Here is a 21,581-nt window from a genome sequence, read left to right on the forward strand (position 1 = left end):
CGATATTCTGGTGAACGCTGCTCACATTACGATTGTCTGGTGAATGCTGCCCAAGTTACAATTTTCTGGTGACTGCTGCTCACGTTACTATTTTCTGGTGACTGGTGCTGCCCACTTTACAATTAATTTACAGTGAAACGCTGCCCCATTACGATTATTTGGCACCTATGGGGGGGGGCCCCATCCAAATATTCGCAGGGGGGCCCAGTGATTTCTAGTTACGCCCCTGGGTGATAGCGGGCAGCCTTGCCGGGTTCCCATTGCCAAACTAAATGACTCTGAAATGTCATCATTTGTATGTATTCTTGCGGATGGGGCTTGATACAGCAGTTTAACCCAGGCGATGAACTCCCCACGAATCCCATACCCCTCAAGGACTTCCGAGAGGTACGGCCATACGACAGAGTCAAATGCCTTTTCGGCGTCTAGGGATGCTACAACTCTGGCACCAGCATTATCATGTTGGATCTGTAAATTGGTGTATAGATGTCTGAGGTTTATGTCCGTACCTCTGCCGGGCAATCTTCTTGTTCTTTAGGGCATGGCTCCCCCCCACCGCTCCCCGCCTCTGCTAGCTTCCTCCAATCGGAAGCTAAGCTGCGATCCAGGAAGTGCTTTCTGGGTCGCTGCTTAGCTTCCGATTGAGGAAGCTAGCGGCGGGAGGAAGCCACGCTATGGAGTACAAGAATACTGAAAAGCTCAGGTAAATAGTGGGCTCACAGCAGGCGGTATAGTCCAGAACGACATAGAGGCATGTCTTTATACACAGGACATGACTTATTGAGATTTCATATATCCACCTCGGGTTCTCTTTAACATTGCACCTCAGCTAGCTTTAAAATCAACCGTGTACACCTAAAACTAAGTAGACACACTTGAAGTCGCCCTATTAGGAATAACCGCGATCCTTCAGGTGACACTGCGGTGTACAGACGTGTCCCACAGATACAGCTAAGGGATGCATCTGTTTTTATAAAGAGACAACGGCATGGCTTTCAGCAGGCGGGCAACAATGGACTTGACTGTAGCTAAGGATCCCACGTACTGGATCTCTGTGTGACCTCTGCGGACACCGTACACGTTATATTCAGGCTGGGAACACACTAAGCAGAAACGCTAGCGTTGCGTAAAAAAGCAGCGTTAACGCATATAATGTTAAGTCAATAGGACGCATAAAAATATGCATGTGTATGCGTTTTTTAAAACGCTGGATTTGTTGCATATTTTCAAAAAAACGTATTAAAAAAAAAAAAAGCACATAATGAAAGGCAATAATGGCAATGTATTGCGTTTTTGTAAAAAAAAAACAAAAACAAAACCCTATATTTTCTGATGCATTTCCGCTTCCTGTTGAGTACCTAGCGATTTGCATAAAAATAAAAAAAAAATAAAAAAAAAAAATCACATGAAAACCACAAGAAACACACATGTGCAGAAGGAAACCGCACATGCACAGAAAGCGCACGAAAACGCACATGACAGAAAATGCAACCTTTTAACGCACTGCCAAGTGTGCACCCAGCCTCAATGCAGAGATAGTCCTGACCCACTACCACGGCCGAGGGTCATCTAGCATACGTACGCAATCACACTCAATGAGTCATCCACACTGATGTTAGTGTCCAAGCAAAACAAAAATATTTTTTTTTTGTTTTTTATATAGTTTAACCACTTCAGGGTCACAGTTTTTTTTCTCTTAAAAACCAAAACAACTTTCACATTTCAGCACTCCTCCCATTCATTCAGCGATAACTTTATTGTTACTTATCACACTGAAATGATCTATATATTGTTTTTTTCGCCACAAATTATGCTTTCTCTGGGTGGTAGTTTTTGCTCTGAATTATTTTATTTTATATGCATTGTAAAGGAAATAATAAGGAAAAAAAGAAAAAAAAATGATTTCTCAGTTTTCAGCCATTATAGTTTTAAAATAAAATGTGCTTTGGTACATAAAAACCACACGTTTTATTAGCCCATTTGTCCGGTTTATTACAACGTTTAAATTGTGTCCCTAGTACAATGTATGGTGATAATATTTTTACTGGAAATGAAGGAGCATTTTTCCATTTAGGGATTTTTAATACTTTTTCACTTATTACAAGAACTTTTTTTTGAAAAAATACACTCTCATGACATCCGTATTAGAAAAGTCCCTAAAGTAACTATTTATGTGAAAAAATTAAATGTAATTTTTTTAATTTTTTTTTTAACAAGTGTTTTATTTCTGTAACTGTGGGGCAGGGATGGAAGCGGTTAAAAGTAATAAAATAAAAAAAATAATAAACTTTCTATGGAAAACAGTGCGCTAGGCTAGCTAAATGATTTAAAAAAAATATATATATTAAAAAGATTTAATGTGCTGCGCTGCCCCCTGGCGGTTTTAATAGACCACCAAGGAGGTTAAAGAGGCCTAAGTAAACCACAAAAAATATAAAACACAATCCTTCCATGCCACAAACTTTCTCCTGGCTAGTAGCAAAGCCACAGCAATTTAATAGCTTGTGGACTGCACACACACACACACACACACACACACACACACACACACACACACACACACACATCAAAGTTTACTCACCTGCTGAACGGTTTTACTGTCTTTCTGAACATTCTCTCTAGGAGGAACTTTACCAAACAACTTCCAGCCAGGAGCGCTCAGTCCCGGAGATTTGAGATCTTTTGATCTTTTAGAGAAAAAATTTCTGTGGAGAGACAGAAAAAAAAAATGAAAAGATCATTTACTGAAGTATGTCTTTAGGCTTCAGGGTACATCTGCTGCTAACAATGACAAGAGAAGCAACTGTGTTGTCAGCGCATCAGATCAAACCAGATAATTCCACTACCGAAGGCGTATTTTTCAACTGTGCACTCAAACTGCAGCTTACTATGAGATAGTATGTCAGGCTGACAATTCCAGCATAAAGTGCACTGCCAATGTTACACAAACAAATCTCAAGAGAATGCTATCTGGCCTTTATAGAGATATTAAAGCGTACCCGACATGAAAGTAATCTCAGCTTCTATACTTACCTGGGGCTTCCTTAAGCCCCCTGAGGTTACTCAGTCCCTCCATGTTTTCCCAGGTGTCTCCTCTCATCAGTTATATGGCCCAAAAGCCTGGCCGAGTCACAGTTCATTGCTCAAACGTGCTGCGATTCGTCGCGCATGCGCAGCATGGTGCGCTCCCGCGGCTGGGAGTGTGCTGCACTTGCACAGTACCACTACGCAGGCACAAAACGCTCCCAGGGACGGGAGCATAATGGGGAGCACAACGGGGGAGCACGCCTGGCCTCAAGGAAGCCCCAGGTAACTATAGAAGCGGAGATGGCTTTCATCTCAGGTACACTTTAACCACTTCACCCAAAGGGGTTTTACCCTAACGGACAAGAGCGATTTTCACCCTTCAGTGCTTAGCCCTTTCATTGGCCAATAGCTTAATCACTACTAATCACAATGAAATGATCTATATCTTGTTTTTTTCACCACCAATTGGGCTTTTTGGGTTGATATTTGTTTTCAGTAATGACTATTTTCTATGCATTTTAAAAGGAAAAAAGGAAAAAATGAAAAAAAAAAAACACACTTTCTCCAATTTCATCCCCCTATAGTTTTAATATAAACACTGCTACTGTGCATAAAACCCACACGTTATCTGCCTATTTGTTCTGGTTATTACAAGATTTTAAAGGAATACTATCGATTGAAACGACTTTTTTTTAATACTCTATATTAGTGTACACATTACCACTAGTGCTAGGGGCACTTTATTTATTCACCCAGGTCTCTCTCTCGCTATCCCTGCTTAAAAATTCATTTCTCACACAGCTCATAGTAGTTTGGGTCACCCTGAGCTGCTTGGTTACTCTGTCACACAGCTCACAAATATATTTCACTGTGTCACTCACAGCATGCAGCAGACATGAGGAGAAATAGGCTGATCTGAGGTGGTAACAGGTAACTAAATGAGCTGTAATATTGCTGGAATATAACTAGCTATAACACTAGTATGTGTTTACACTCAGACTGGCTGCCTGCTTGAAGCGATTCACTCCAGGCTGCATCCACTTTACAAGCTGCTGAGAGGGGCAGACCACTGTCTACAATTAGCATTATTAGTATCTTTATCAGTCAAGAGAAGCAAAGATAATAAACACACATTGCTAGAATCTTTAACCCCTTACCACCATAAGATTATTTCAGCAAGGTGATAATTAAACTATAAACTGAGGAGTTGATAGCATCTACCCTGTGCAGAGATATGGTCTAGCCCTCTGGGAGCTCAGTATTAGATACATTTTGTATCCAACACTGACGCCAAAACTGACAGAGGCTTTTACAGCTGAGAGGAACAGCTGTGTGAGGAATAAAATTGCTCCTAGTACTTGCCCTAATGTGTGCTACAACATACAGCATTTAAAAATAAATGCATACATCGATAGTATTCCTTTAATTATGTCCCTAGTACAAAGTATGGTGACGATAGTATTTGGAAATAAAGGTGTATTTTTTCTTTTCACTATTTTCACGTGCACAGCGGCAGCAGCACTGTCTGACTCATAAAACGTCCTGGAGCCATTAAGAGGCTCTAGCAGGACGTTTTTATAAGTCAGCATGTCATTAAGTGGTTAAGGGTTCCTTCCACAAGGACAATACTTTCCAAGTAAAACTGTTTCTACTCCCCATGTTCTAAAGCAAAACACACGGCAAATATAAAATTAACAGCATTTTTCATACATGTGTTTTGGGTTCTTATTAATTCATTAGTAAGTCCTAAAGGTGGCCACACACCATACAATTTTTTAAATATCTGTTCAATTTAAGAAATTGCAATCAATTTTTCTGACTGATTGTAATATTTCAAAAATATGACCACTGTACCACACACCTATGTTCAATTTGCCCCCAATTATGATAAAAATGTTTGGAAACTGAGAAAATGGCTTGGGTGTGTATATTAATAAATTGACAAACACACACCATACAATCTTTAGAGAAATTGAAGAAAAATATCTGGTATTCTGGATAGATAAAAATCGAAAAAACCGGGAAAGCCGATCGGATTTTTCAGTCGAATGAAAAAAAAGCTCTCTTTTTTTCGGGAGATACGATCGTTTTTATCGAATTGCTGTAAAATCGGATCATTTTATTGTATCGTGTGTGGCCATCTTAAGTCATTGGAATAAAACAGTAGCATTTAAGACAACCCATTCCTCTTCGTCTCCAATGAGGTATATCATGTGCGTTTTACATAAGTTGTTTTAAATTATGCAGCAAGTTGTGCACTTCAAAAACCCACACACACCCTTCATAGAGCAGGTCAATGCAATTCAAATAATTCTGGCTGGCATGCAAACTGTATGGTTTGGGCCCATCTAAATTGGTGCGTACAATTTGGATGCAAGCGGAAATTATTAGCATATAATTGACCGCCTATGCTGATATTCCAGTGAGTGCACAGCAGCCCCTACCCCTCTGGGTTGAGTGATGGCTAAGAGCATTGTCCTACACACTTACTCCACCCACCTTGTGACAGCACAAAGCTACAGGCCATCAGTGCATCTACAGTGTCAGCTGGGAAATGTCGCTCAAGGGATCGGGTCCCAATACCTTGCACATCACATAAGAGACGGATGCTGTCTCTGGGGCTCATCTAAATATTTGTGGATGTGTGCAACCAACAAACTTAAGTTCTAGCTTCCAAAACGCCCTTTCATGTTGATTCTGATTGGCCCAGTTCCAAATTGCATGACATTTGCATGCAAGCAGGGCTGTGGAGTCGGTACAAAAATCCACCGACTCAGACTCCTCAGTTTAGGATTCCACCGACTCCGACTCCTCTAATTTGCATATTACAATCTTGTTGATTGAAAGTATGTAACATGAAATTCGTCTCTTAACTGCCAACGCTTAGGGCCTGTTTCCACTACACGCAGATTCTGCATGCAGAAAACTGACTCCAATGAATGTCTATGGGCCTGTTTCCACTGAACGCGATTTTTCTGATGCAGATTTCCCATAGGCGTTCATTGGAGTCAGTTTTCTGCATGCAGAATCTGCGTGTAGTGGAAACAGGCCCTTAGGAATTTTAAAAGACAACAGAAGTGAGAAGGATATGGAGACTGCCATATTTATTCCCTTTAGTCCTAGACTAAAACTAGTCCTTGGTAAGAGTACTTGTAAAAGGTACAGACCGGAACAAAGAACATCTATCAGGCCCTAGGCAATGTAACTGTGGGTACATGTAAGAGTGATGTGCAGGTACTCTGCAAGGGAACAAGGAGATTCTTCCTCAATTACACATTCTTCATGCACAATCTGAACCAAGTTTATGGGTGATAGACAGCACCACTGTGTTCAATGTGCACAACATTCTCAGTGGATTCCCTGCAGCTCTGTGGGGAGTGCATATGTAGTGTATAGTACTACTGTGTAACAAAGTAAACCTGAGACAGATATTAAAGTTTTATACATACCTGGGGCTTCCTCCAGCCCCCTTCAAACTAATCAGTCCCTCGCTGTCCTCCTCCGCCACCTGGATCTTCTGCTATGAGTCCAGGTACTTGAGCCAGTCTGGCGTAGTGCGCCTGCACACAACCCGCCACCGGGAGCGTACTACACCTGCGAGGCACTATTGCGCAGGTGCAGAACGCTCTTGGCTGTAGGAGCGGCACGTGGCCAGACAGCGCTGACTGGCTGAATTACCAGGACTCATAGCAGAAGATCCAGGTGGTGGAGGTGGACAGCGAGGGACTGATTAGCCTGAAGGGGGCTGGAGGAAGCCCCAGATATGTATAAAACTTCTCTTTTCATCCTTCTCCGGTACCATTTAATTTGTAGTCACCAAACCAAAATTTTAACAACATATCAAATGATTTGATTTCACAAGCAAAGAGTGCGTACATTTGCATAAATCAGAATCAACGCAGAATTATTTCTATCTCATTGACCATCTCTATTAGTGACACGGCTACACATCAGGCTTTATACTTACAGCATAGAGGTTATTTAGTATAGATAAGAGATTCCTGTGTACACATATATACAGTCACAATCAGATGTGTATATTTGACTTTAAAAATATGGGGACTGCTTTATTGAAGCAGCACAGGTAACTAATTTTGATTGGTTTATTTCATTTTTGTGGAATAAGCACAGCTACTACTGTATGTATAAATTATTTATGATGACTATTATCTGAGAAATAGATAAAATACATTTTATCATATTTTGTATTTTAATTACAGTTTAAATTCATTAGGAGTCGGAGTCAGAGTCGGTGCATTTTTTCCCGACTCCAGGCATCCAAAATTGCCCCGACCCCGACTCCACAGCCCTGCGTGCAAGCCAGAAATATTTACATTTTCTAATTATAAGCATACATTGAGAAACTGATTAGGTTACACGTGATATTTGGTTAAGGCTGGTCCTCATGTGATTGGGTGGGGCAGGGACATGTGTGGGACACAGGCAGGAGAAGCTAGCATCGATAGCTTTACACCATACAAAAAAAACAAAAAACAAACAACAACAACAACAAAAAAAAAAACTTTTGGCTATGGTGGTGGGAGGGATATTAGATCTGATCTCAACTGATGTCCAGTAAGGCAATGTGACAAGGTGATGCCAGGTATATATACTGTACATTCATTGTTTACCACACGTAATATTTACATGCCCACCTCTCATTGTTGAGCAACGGAAACTGACATTATCCAGATGACCTCTGATCAAAAATGTTTCTCAGCAAAAACATCTAGCTTTCTCAGAAAAGTAAAAAGGCAAATTTTGATACAACAAACTACACGATATGGCCACATTCAAAACAAGTACAAGTCGTTCAAACAACTTGAACACATGTGGCCAACTGCACGATATCAGCCCAACAGTTGTGTGAGTTGATCCGCCGTTTGGATCAGGCAAACTGCCTGTTATCAATCGCTCATCTAGTCATTTGCCACACGTACACACACCCAACTGTTGTTATCCAACAGACCATGTTTGGACGACCGGTGGGCGGAATACTTGCTTGTGCGTCCGAGCTTTTACGGTTTGTTTACACCTCTTGATTTTAATGTCGCCCGTCGGGAATTGGGACATTGCTGGCTGGCCTGTACAGACACGTGTCAGCTATGTAGCGGGATGATAAAGCACAGCGTACCTGATCCCACGTGGTGGACAATGCGATTGGGCATCACAGGTGTTGATTTCTCCCCCCCCCCCCCCTCCCCGCAGATTGCTAGCGGGGTGAGGGGTGGCAGTCACTGTGCACACACCTGTCTATTGGCACAGCTGGACGTGTACGGGACTTTAGGCACTGAACAAAAAGCTTCATGTGTTTGTCAGAGTGATACAGAGCGTCTTGAATCTGATAAACTCTGCCATGCTGCTCTCATTAAAGCCAACCTGTAGTCAATTAGCAGCAGCTGTAAGTGAAGTTATGCAACATACTTCTGTAGCTTTCTAGTCTTTCAGGCTGTGCCTGTGTGCACCCTGAAAACGGATTCTTTCTTTCAGGAAACCAGTCCTCTTGGAAAAGATGTTCGTATGAAGGACTTCCCATCGGTCTCATCAAGCTGTCCAGGTGGGCTGGGTTTTACAATCGATGAGTGCGACTGCGCAGAGATATAAGTATTATGAAGGACACATCTCCAACGCACTAGCAGGCGCCCAGCCGATGCATGGGAACACCTGACAGGTTGAGGATTCAATCAGCTCTGAAAAATTAGGCAAGGATACAAATCAAATGCAAATCCTATGCAACTAACAAATTAACATCATGTCGATTTTGATTGGACCAAATTCCAAGCTGCATAAAATCTGCATTTAAACAGCATGCAAGCCGGTATTACGTTTACCTTATTGACCCCACTTCTCTCTGCCAGTATGTTTTTAGGATGTGGCAGGAAATCAGAATTCCAGAACTCTATGCAGATACTCTCTTTGGCCTGGTGCACACCAGAGGAGTTTTTCTGAGCGTTACATTGGCAAGAGCTTTTAGAGGTTTCAAAAGCTCTTCCCAATGTAATGCTATGGGGTTTTATACAAAACCTCATTGCTCCAGCGTGCACAGACACATAGGATAACATTAGCAGCAGATTTAAAAACTCAAAACGCTCAGAAAAACTCCTCTGGTGTGCACCAGGCCCTAGGCAGGAACTGAACAGAGCTCTAAAGCTGCAAGCTGAGTGCCCTATCCACTATGCCAGCCATTTATGGGTATTCTGTGAATTCGGCAAAGATTACTCTCCTATAGTCACTGCAATAAATAAGTACCGGTAGTATGAATTGATGTCTCATTTAACAGAAGAGGAATTCCAGTGCAAAAGCTTATGATAACCTTCAGTATAATGATGCAGCTTTCACATTCCTGCTGAAGGACAGCACTGGATGGAAGGCTGAGCCCTGCTCTAGAAAGCAGCAAGCATTTTATTTTCCTACAGCTCTTGAGATCTACCACAGCTATTTCCTCTTCTCCTGTAAATTCTGAGTGAAACCATGTGTCCAAACATTAGCATCACTCACAGCTCGGCACAAACTATGCAGAGCTGGATATAAAAACAGAGCATCCAGGAAAATATGCATTTATCATTTCCTGACCTTTCATCAGGACAAAGAATTTAAGGTGATTAGCAATAATGACAAAAAAAGTTCTACATTTTTTCCAACCAGCAAAAGGACCAACAGCGCAGGAAGTAGTGACATGTCCGTAACAGGAAGGCAGCACCTCCCATAGCTCCTGTAATTCCTGAATATATATTCTGAGACTGAAGAAGTTAGGAAGCTCATACATTGCTCTATTATGCAGGCCGATCAATCTACTGATCTGATAATTTTATGGAATCAGAATCTGTGTCACAACATTATCGCTAATCTTTCGATCGGTTTCAGCCTGAGATAGGTCAAAAGGATTTATCGTGAATGCTGGGAAATCTTGGTCGCAAGGGCTCAAACAGGTGCGCAAGCAGTAACGGCATTCGATATAGCAACAATCTATGAGGCCAGGATTTTTACGGGCGTGACAGGTGAGCCTTCAAAAGTGCACATGGGCGCACACACATATACACTGGGGTCGGGCAGCAGCAGTGAAGGTGGCCATACATCTAGTGATGATGAGCAGATTTGACCAAGGGACAAATCTCTCTCTGATCCAATCTGATTGGAGAAAGATTTGACAGCTGCCCATACACCTTAGGCCGACTCCCGGTCAATTTCATGCTGAAATCAATACGGAATCGGCCCTGTGACGCCGCATCTGCCACTGTCCCCTAATGTTATAAAGCCCCCTAGTGCCCTGTGCAAGTGATACATTAACTGTCCGCAGCCTCCGATTGCCCTCCGCCGCTTCCGGGATTCTTCATACACGCACACCCCACGTGGTTGCCGCGTGTGTGATGTCAGACGCACGTACTAGGCAACCACATGGGGCGCAGGTATGCAGAGAAGAAATTCCGGAAGCAGTGGAGGACAAGCAGAGACTTCAGACAGGTAATGTACCACTTGCACGGGGCATCGTCGCATTCGGCGATCATCCCGAAATTGCACGCAGTTACCGCCACATAGCCGATCAAGCAGGTCAGCCCAACATCTTGCCGCATGTGCGATCGACTATGCAACCAATTTGGGGTCTTGGTGGCAGGGCTGTGGAGTCGGAGTCGAGGAGACGGAGCAATTTTGGGCACCCAGAGTTGGAGTCGTTGATTTCATGAACTGAGGAGTCGGGAGTAGGATGATTTCTGTACAAAATCCACAGCCCTGTTAAAGAGAGTCTGAAGCGAGAATAAATCTCGCTTCAGACCTCATAGTTAGCAGGGGCATGTGTGCCCCTGCTAAAACGCCGCTATCCCGCGGCTTAACAGGGGGTCCCTTCACCCCCAAATCCCCTCGGTGCAGCGGGGGAGCGCTACCTGGTTGGGGCAGGGCTAACCGCCGCAACCCTGCCCCACGCGAGTCTGTCAGCCGCGTTTCTCCGCCTCTCCCCGGCCCCTCCCAGTCTTCCTTCACTGAGAGGGGCGGGGGAGAGGCGGCGATGCGCGTCTGATAGACGCGACTGGAGGCAGGGCTGCAGCCGTTAGCCCTGCCTCCAAGAAGAAGAAGATTTACGACCAACTTGCGACCAAGTCTTGCGGGGGTGGGCTTGGGGGTGAAGGGACCCCCGTTTAGCCGCGGGATAGCGGCGTTTTAGCAGGGGCACACATGCCCCTGCTAACTATGAGCTCTGAAGCGAGATTTATTCTCGCTTCAGAGTCTCTTTAAAGAGGAGCTGTTAGGTATAAGGTCTCAGAGAAAATAAACACATATATCGGTAGCTAAAGATTGGCTGTACTTACATTACATTTGCATTTCACTGTCCACGTTTGGATTTCACAGAATTTGTATATAGTATATGCAGAGATAGATGCTCCTGACAGCTCATGGCAGGCTCCATGTTTTTCTGTCAAATGTGTCGTCATGTCCTGCCTGCTTCCTGATCACAGATAAGCTCTTACTTGAACAACACAGTGTGCAGTGAATATTAATGAGCCATGTGGCTAGGAACAATAGCTGACTCCTGCAGTGTACTCTGCCCGAGATTTATCAGTGCTACGCGATTACAAGCTGCTGTAACGTCTCATTAGCAGCCGAGGGGAGAGCCCCAGAATGCTTTGCAGTATGGAATGCGGCTTGCGTCTTCTTAAGAATAACAGACTTGCTGATAAGCACACATCAAAAGTAACTGAGATTTTTATCTTCACTAATTGCTTTTGGGCTTCCTTCTAAACTGTTTAACACAGGAGAATAGAGGTTTAAATTAGCTTCTGCAGCCTGACAGTTACTCTTTAAGTATTAGACTAAGGAGTCAGGGCCATTTTGGGTACCCAGAGTCGGAGTCGTGGTTTCATAAACTGAGGAGTCGGAGTTGGAACATTTTTGTACCGACTCCACAGCCCTGCTTGGCAGCACAGATTTTCATCGATTCGATTAGAATAATCGAATCGGATGGTCGATTGGCCACCAAGTCGTCTGATGTACGGCTACCTTAACATTTCCAATAGAATTGGTGTTCAGGATGTGGACAAACAATAGATCCCTCTCTGATCAGATTCAAAGAGGGTTCTATCTAATGGTCAACATGGTAGCAGATCATACAAAATGTATGGCCACATTCACTCAATTCCTTATCAGTCATTCCGCACCGCTGTGCTGTGAACGCTGCATGCACAGCCATATGTCGCTCGCCTCCTCCACCACATTCCCGTTACCGGTAGCGTTTTGCACTTGCGCAGTAACTAAAAATTGCTACTGTGCATGGGCAAAACACTCCTGGTCACAGGAGCATGATCGAGGAGCTGCGGGGCTAAGGAACAGAGCAGTGTGGAATGGCGATCATGGAGCAGGAGGACTTTAGGACTTTAGAAGAAGCCCCAGGTAAGTAACTAGTCTAATTTTTTTCAGTTTAGTATCCCTTTAAGAGATTCCAGTACAAAAGACAGAGTCTAGCCTGTCAATTTATTGGGGGGGGGATGGGGGGGCACAATTCCCCATCTAGTGGCACGCGACCTAACCTTCCACCACGCGGCTGGAAAAAAATTCTGGGGATAACACTGATACAGCACATCACGAGTCACATCTGTGCAGCCAACAATTACACCAAGCGCTTACACGATAACCGAAATGCAAAATAACGTGTCCATGTACACATTCAAGCAGGGCTGTGGAGTTGGAGTCGTGGAGTCGGGGCAATTTTGGGTGCCTGGTGCCCTAATAAATTTAAACTGTAATTAAAATAGAATATATGATAAAATGTTCTATTTCTCAGATAATAGTCATCATAAATAATTTATATACACAGTAATAGCTGTGCTTAGTCCACAAACATGAAATAACCAATCAAAATTAGTTACTTGTGCTGCTTCAATAAAGCAGTCCCCGTATTTTTAAAGTCAGATATACATCATATTATGACTGTACATATCATGTGTACACAGGAATCTCTTATATATACTAAATAACATCTATGCTGCAAGTATAAAGCCTGATGTGTAGCCGTGTCACTAATAGAGATGGTCAATGAGATGGAAATAATTCTGTGTTGATTCCGATTTATGCAAATGCACTCTCTTTGCTCATGAAATCAAATAATTTGGTATGTTAAAATTTGGTTTGGTGACTACGAATTAAATGGTACCTGAGATGGATGAAAAGAAAAGTGTTATACATACCTGGGGCTTCTTCCAGCCCCCTTCAGGCTAATCAGTCCCTCGCTGTCCACTTCCACCACCTGGATCTTCTGCTACGAGTCCTGGTAATTCAGCCAGTCAGCACAGTCCGGCCGCATGCCTCTTCCACAGCCAGGAGCGTTCTGCACCTGCGCAAAAGTGCTGCGCAGGTGTAGTACGTTTCGGGCGGCGGAGGGTGTGCATGCGCACTACGCCCGACTGGCTCAAGTACCTGGACTCATAGCAGAAGATCCAGGTGTCTCAGGTTTACTTTGTTACACAGTAGTACTATACTCTACATATGCACTCTCCACAGAGCTGCAGGGAATCCACTGAGAATGTTGTGCACATTGAACACAGAGGTGTTGTCTATCACCCATAAACCTGGTTCAGATTGTGCATGAAGGATGTGTAATAGAGGAAGAATCTACTTATTCCCCTGCAGAGTACCTGCACATCACTCTTAAGCCGCATCTACACATGTAGATGCGGCCGCTATGCTCCTCATCAATCGAGCCGCTGTTGCGGCTCGATTGATAAGATCCGACAGGACGGATCTTGCTTCCGCCGATTCCCTGCTCGCTCCCCGCGAGGGGACAATGGCAGGGAATCGAGCGGAAGATAAGCGGCGCCGGTAGGGTCGAGCAGGGAATCGAATGCGGCGAGCGGGGATGCGGGCACGCGGAAGAGGCGATCCGGCGGCTAATCGCTTTTCATGTACCCAGTTACATTGCCTAGGGCCTGATAGATGTTGTTTGTTCCAGTCTGTACCTTTTACAAGTACTCTTACCAAGGACTAGTTTTAGTCTATGACTAAAGGGAATACATATGGCAGTCTACATATCCTCACTTCAGTTGTCTTTTAAAATTTCTAAGCGTTGGCAGTTAAGAGACGAATTTCATGTTACATACTTTCAATCAACAAGATTGTAATATGCAAATTAGAGGAGTCGGAGTTAGTGGAATCCTAAACTGAGGAGTCGGAGGATTTTTGTACCGACTCCACAGCCCTGCATTCAAGCAGGGCTGTGGAGTCGGAGTCGGGCAATTTTGGGTGCCTGGAGTCGGAGTCGGGAAAAAATGCACCGACTCCGACTCCTAATGAATTTGTAACTGTAATTAAAATAGAAAATATGATAAAATGTTCTATTTCTCAGATAATAGTCATTAAAAATAATGTATATATACAGTATATATACAGTAATAGCTGTGCTTCAGTGCTGGGCGTAATGGAAAAAGCTACGCTTACGGATCATTACGCGTAATTTTACGCTATTACGCATTACGGAATTACGCTTACGGCGTAGACATTCAATTACGGTACATGTCTGTAATTACGCATAGCCCTTACGCAATTACGCGTAAGTATACCGTAATTCAGGTTATTACGTTATAGGCTTACGCGTAAAATCCTACTAGCAATTAATGCGTAAGGTCATGCTGCCAAGCGGAAAAGTTGACGCATGGATCAATGTTAGGTAGCCGCCGACTTTAAGTGTTAATAGCAAAGCCCCCTTAATTGCTAAGAGCCTCAAATTTGGAGACTATATTAAGGAGATCAGAAGGAATAAGAGGAAGAAATTTTTTTTCAAAAATACCTTATAGTTTTTGAGAAAATCGATGTTAAAGTTTCAAAGGAAAAATATATACATTTAAAAACCCGCCGACTTTAACGGTTAATAGCAAAGCCTGCTTAAAATTTAGGAACACCAAATTCACAGGATATATTAAGGGGATCAGTGGGAATAAGAGGAAAAATTTTTTTTCAAAAAGACCTTATAGTTTTTGAGAAAATCGATTTTTAAGTTTCAAGGACAAAAATGTATTTTAAATGCGGAAAATGTCAGTTTTTTTTGCACAGGTAACAATAGTGTTTTATTTTCATAGATTCCCCAAGTGGGAAGAGTTTTACTTACTTCGTTCTGAGTGTGAGAAATATAAAAAAAAAAACCGACGTGGGGTCCCCCCGCCAGACCTCTTTAACCCCTTGTCCCCCATGCAGACTGGGATAGCCAGAATGCGGAGCACCGGCCGCGTGGGGCTCCGCACCCTGACTATACCAGCCCGCATGGTCCATGGATTGGGGGGTCTCGGAAGGGGAGGGGCAGCCAAGCTTTCCCCTCCCCCTCAGAGCCCTTGTCCAATCTAAGGACAAGGGGCTCTTCTCCACCTCCGATGGGCGGGGGAGGTGGAGGCCGCGATTTCCTGGGGGGGGGGGGGGGGGGGGGGGGGGGGGGGGGGGGGGGGTTCATGGTGGCATCTGGGAGTCCCCTTTAAAAAGGGGTCCCCCAGATGCCCCCCCCCTCCCAGGAGAAATGAGTATAGAGGTACTTGTACCCCTTACCCATTTCCTTTAAGAGTTAAAAGTAAATAAACACACAAACACAAAAAGTATTTTAATTGAACAAAAAAACATAACCACGAAAAAAGTCCTTTAATATTCTTAATTAACCATTAATACTTACCTGTCCCTTTAAATAAATGATCCCTCGAAATAGCCTCGGAAATGTTCTATCAGTTACAATGTAACAAAGTTATTACAATGTAACAACTTTGTTACATTGTAACTACGCCGCACCCGACGTCACTCGCCGCCGCCGCCGCTGCATACCCGTCTGCGCTGCACGGACCCGACAGAGCTCTGAGCTATATAGCTCAGAGCTCTCTAAGCATCTTTGTATTTGGGCTCCAAGGAGCCCCCATTGGTCCTTAGCAGACCAATGGGGTTCCTGCAAATCAGAAGTCTGCTAAGGACCAATGGGGCTCTTTGGAGCCCAAATACAAAGATGCTTTAGAGAGCTCTGAGCTATATAGCTCAGAGCTCTGTCGGGTTTAGGACGCTAAGTCCTCGCCGGCTCCGCTGCCCTCCCCGCCTCTCCCACATGTCACTTATATACATGCTGGCACCCATGGGTGCCAGCATGTATATGGGTGACACGTGTGGTCGGGGTGGACGGCGGGAGCCGGCGGGGACTTAGCGTAAGTGTATGCGGCGGCCGGCGGGTGAGCGGCGAGTGACGTCGGGTGCGGTGGTGTTACAAAGTAACAAAGTTGTTACATTGTAACAACTTTGTAACATTGTAACTGATTAGTATATTTCCGAGGATATTGCGTGGGAACTGGCTTTTAAAGGGACAGGTAAGTATTATTGGTTAATTAAGAATATTAAAGGACTTTTTTCGTGGTTATGTTTTTTGTTCAATTAAAATACTTTTTCTATGTGTTTGTGTGTTTATTTACTTTTAACTCTTAAAGGAAATGGGTAAGGGGTACAAGTACCTCTATACTCATTTCTCCTGGGAGGGGGGGGGTGGGCATCTGGGGGACCCCTTTTTAAAGGGGACTCCCAGATGCCACCATGAACCCCCCCCCCCCAGGAAATCGCGGCCTCCACCTCCCCCGCCCATCGGAGGTGGAGAAGAGCCCCTTGTCCTTGGATTGGACAAGGGCTCGGAGGGGGAGGGGAAAGCTTGGCTGCCCCTCCCCTTCCGAGACCCCCCAATCCATGGACCATGCGGGCTGGTATAGTCAGGGTGCGGAGCCCCACGCGGCCGGTGCTCCGCATTCTGGCTATCCCAGTGTGCATGGGGGACAAGGGGTTAAAGAGGTCTGGGAGGGGGACCCCACGTCTTTTTTTTATATTTTCCACACTCAGAACGAAGTAAGTAAAACTCTTCCCACTTGGGGGAATCTATGAAAATAAAACACTATTGTTACCTGTGCAAAAAAAAACTGACATTTTCCGCATTTAAAAGACATTTTTGCCCTTGAAACTTAAAAATCGATTTTCTCAAAAACTATAAGGTCTTTTTGAAAAAAAAAAAATTTTCCTCTTATTCCCACTGATCCCCTTAATATATCCTGTGAATTTGGTGTTCCTAAATTTTAAGCAGGCTTTGCTATTAACCGTTAAAGTCGGCGGGTTTTTAAATGTATATATTTTTCCTTTGAAACTTTAACATCGATTTTCTCAATATTACGCGATTACGGCAGACTGTGTAATTTCAATGGGAGTTTACTGTTTTACGCGTAATTTGTTACGCGTAATAACGTAACCTACGGTCTACGCGTAATTAATTACGCGTAATACCGTAACCTTACACGTAACGCTTACGGTGCATTTGTAGTGAATTACGATGTGTAATTACGCTAATGCGTAATTTCGGCCCAGCACTGCTGTGCTTAGTCCACAACAATGAAATAAACCAATCAAAATTAGTTACTTGTGCTGCTTCAATAAAGCAGTCCCCATATTTTTAAGGTCCGATATACATATCTGATTGTGACTGTATATATGTGTACACAGGAATCTCATATATACTAAATAACATCTATTCTGTAAGAATAAAGCCTGATGTGTAGCTGTGTCACTAATAGAGATGGTCAACGAGATGTAAATAATTCTGCATTGATGCTGATTTATGCAAATGTATGCACTCCCTTTGCTGATGAAATCAAATAATTTGATATGTTATTAAAATTTGGTTTGGTGACTACAAATTAAAGGGTAACTGAGACGGATAAAAAGTAAAGTTTTATACATACCTGGGGCTTCCTCCAGCCCCCTTCAGGCTAATCAGTCCCTCGTTGTCCTCCACCACCCGGATCTTCTGCTATGAGTCCTGGTAATTCAGCCAGTCAGCGCTGTCCGGCCGCATACCGCTCCCACAGCCAGGAACATTGTGCACCTGCGCAATAGTGCTGCACAGGTGTAGTATGCTCCTGGCGGCGGAGTGTGTGCATGCGCAATACGCCTGACTGGCTCAAGTACCTGGACTCATAGCAGAAGATCCAGGTGGTGGAGGAGGACAACAAGGGACTGATTATCCTGAAGGCGGCTGGAGGAAGCCCCAGGTATGTATAAAACTTTAATTTCATCTGTCTCAGGTTTACTTTGTTACACAGTAGTACTATACTCTACATATGCACTCCCCACAGAGCTGCAGGGAATCCACTGAGAATGTTGTGCACATTGAACACAGAGGTGTTGTCTGTTTACAATCTCCTCATTCCCCTGCAAAGTACCTGCACATCATTCTTACATGTACCCACAGTTACATTGCCTAGGGCCTGATAGATGTTCTTTGTTCCGGTTGTACCTTTTACAAGTACTCTTACCAAGGACTAGTTTTAGTCTAAAGGGAATAAATATAGCAGTCTACATATCCTTCTCACTTCAGTTGTCTTGTAAAATTCCTAAGCGTTGGCAGTTAAGAGACGAATTTCATGTTACATACTTTTAATCAACAAAATTGTAATATGCAAATTAGAGGAGTCGGAGTCGAGGAGTCGGAGTCAGTGGAATCCTAAACTGAGGAGTCGGAGTCGGTGGATTTTTGGACCGACTCCACAGCCCTGCATTCAAGACTGGATTGTATAAAGTGCACAAGTCTGACCAGGGTCCAATAAATCCTCACAGTACCAGTCCATTCAATTAAACTAGCAAAAAATAAATATCACTGTCTGCAAAGTTCTGAAAGTCTTGCTACTGTACCGCCTGTTCATGTAAATGAAGAACAGACGCCCAGCACGGTCTGCTTTCTAATGAATAAAAGCAGTCAAGTGCATGCAAGATCTAAAAATAAAAAATCCGCCTGGTGGGTTTGGCCATATTGGCACAAAACTAAGACACGCAAAGAGCCCGATTTTAACCACTTTACCCCCTGCGGTACGATTTTCTCCGTCCCTTTTTCCCCCCTAAAAAACCAAGGACGGAGAAATACGTACCTTCCGCGCTAGTGCCGCTGTCCGCGCTCCCGCACGCCGCCGCCCGGAGATCAATGAACGGGAAAATCCATTCCCGTTCGTTGATCTAAGCCCCCGCAATGATCTGCTGCTTCTTTGAGAAACAGCGCGATCATTGCGATTTACCCAGCCTCGTACTGCTTCCTGTAAGCGTCCTTCCGGACGCTTACAGGTCGCATGTAAACAAACACTGTGGCCATCTTGTGGCTAAATAGTAAAACTACACCCTAAAGCATTTTACATATACAAACACAGTTTTACACACACAAAAAAAAAAAAAAAAAAAAAAAAAAATCAGAAAAAAACTACAATAAAAAAAAGCATAAATAGATACCGTAGGGACTGAACTTTTTAAATATTTAGGTCAAGAGGGTATAACACTGTTACTTTATAAACTACGGGCTTGTAAATAGGGATGGATGCCAAACTGAAAAAAATGCACCTTTATTTCCAAATAAAATATTGGCGCCAAACATTGTGATAGGGACGTAATTTAAACTGTTTTATAACCGGGACAAATAGGCAAATACATTTCATGGGTTTTAATTACAGTAGCATGCATTATTTAAAAACTATAATGGCCGAAAACTGAATAATTTTTTCCCACATTTTTTCCTATTTTCCCATTAAAACACATTTAGAATAAAATAATTCTTGGCATAATGTCCCACCTAAAGAAAGCCTAATTGGTGGCGAAAAAAACAAGATATAGTTCATTTCATTGCGATAAGTAATAATAAAGTTATAGACGAATTAATGGAAGGAGCGCTGAAAGGTGAAAATTGCTCTGGTGTTCAAGGGGTAAAACCCCTCAGTGGTGAAGTGGTTAATACAGGGATTAACATTTACAGAAACATTCATCTGAAAGGCAGAAGAGGAATTTGAAGCAACTGTTGACTTGAGCTCTGCAGAGCGTGCCTAGTGTGGGTGAAGCAGATTTTCTCCATTACCACAACCAGGGGGAAGACCTGGTTTCAGCTGTCCCATTATAAGAATATGAGGAGTGAGAGGAGGATGGGTAGTCTGAGAAGGAATGGAGAGGAGAAAAAAAAAAAAAAAAAAAACCAAACAACCAACCAACCATATATTGGTTGGATTTTCTAGCAGAGCCAATTACATTAGTGACACTATTAATCCATTTTCAAGAGAACACGCACCAGTTGCAGAATCAGTACAATTCTGAAGGACAATATTCAGTGGAGTTGGCCAATCCACATTCGGTATCTTGAAAAACTGAATACAGAAAATGTTGCCAAGGTCTGGACAGTGCATATAGTAGCCTTGGCTGTGATGTCACGCACAGTAGCTGACCGATTTATCTGCAGCTTCTGAATTAGGTCCAGTTCACCCTGGCACGGGTGGAAAACTGATCCATGTAAAAACTGATTCATTTAACCGATCAGTTTTAAAAGGCAGGCGGTTTCCATCTGTGACCCTCCGTTCCTTCAGCTGCAGCCAATGCGACGGAGGGGTCGATTGGGGGGGGGGGGGGGGGGGGGGTTTGTGGTATAAATCCCTGCAGACCCAAACATGCAGCCCCGTTCACATCGCTCCGCTTGACAGTGCGCAGTCAATGAGTCCATCGCATTAACCACATGCTTTCAAAAAGGAGCAATGTGAACAAATTCTATTGATTGACACCGCTCACCTCCGTTGGGGTCCATTCCGGTACGGTTCGCTAAACGGACTGGTTTTTTTTTCTTTTCCCACATGTGAACCAGGTCTTAAAGGATACCCGAGGTGACATGTGACATGATGAGATAGACATGTGTATGGACAGTGCCTAGCACACAACTATGCTGTGTTCCTTTTTTCCCTTTCTCTGCTTGAAAGAGTTAAAACATCAGGTATTTAAGTGCCAGTTCCTGTCTGAGTCAGGACTGTGTCAGACTACAGTGTGACACTCACTGATAAGAAATTACAACTGTAAAAAAAAAAAAAAAAAAAAAAAAAAAAAAAAAAAAACTTTCCTAACAGAAAATGGCTTCTGAGAGCAGGGAAGAGATAAAGGGTCAATGATTCAATGATTTTAGCTCTGGCATACTTCAATGAATGTGTCATTGAGCAAAAACAATAAAAACTTAAAAAGTAGATTTAAATAAAAATAAAACTAATATCTTAAAGTGATTTTTAAAAGAAGGAGGATAGATACAATTGCTTAGTTAGTTAATTTTCACCTCGGTTGTCCTTTAATAAGTGCATTATGTTGCCTGGCTTTCTGAGGTTGCTACCCTTACACAAGCTTAGCCAGTTTCTGAGCAAAGGATGCTTTCATTGATTAAACAAGGATAAAAAGGCACTGATTAATAAAAATAATTCAAGTGGATATTCTGGGATTGCTAACCAACATTCACCCCTACATGTAAAAAAATGACAGTAAGATGTTGCTGGGGTTAACCGTCATCACAGGCGCATGAAGAGATCAGCTGCAATATTCATCATCTTTGCAACACATCAACAGTCAATCAAGACTATTTTTGGGAAAAAGAAAATAGAGGGAATATTCTGTTGGAGCGGGATGATCAGAATGCTCAGGGGATTGCTCCATCACTATTAATCAGAGTATTGTTCATTCTGCACTAGCTAATTCCTATGAGTCAGTGTTTTAGCAAGCAAAAGAACAAAATCACTCTATTA

At 43.2% G+C, this 21,581-nt stretch overlaps 1 protein-coding gene across 2 annotated transcripts in view; it reads right to left on the bottom strand.

Annotated features, from left to right (window-relative positions):
* TBC1D12 (TBC1 domain family member 12) overlaps positions 1-21,581 on the bottom strand; it is a 127,529-nt gene that overhangs the window by 82,341 nt on the left and 23,607 nt on the right. For both annotated transcript variants that reach the window (XM_068255226.1, XM_068255225.1), the window contains one exon: positions 2,582-2,705. In XM_068255226.1, coding sequence (XP_068111327.1) covers positions 2,582-2,705 — 124 coding nt within the window. The remainder of the gene's footprint in view (positions 1-2,581; positions 2,706-21,581) is intronic.

Source organism: Hyperolius riggenbachi, chromosome 10 (genome assembly GCF_040937935.1).
Source record: "Hyperolius riggenbachi isolate aHypRig1 chromosome 10, aHypRig1.pri, whole genome shotgun sequence".
Classification (NCBI taxonomy): Eukaryota; Metazoa; Chordata; class Amphibia; order Anura; family Hyperoliidae; genus Hyperolius; species Hyperolius riggenbachi.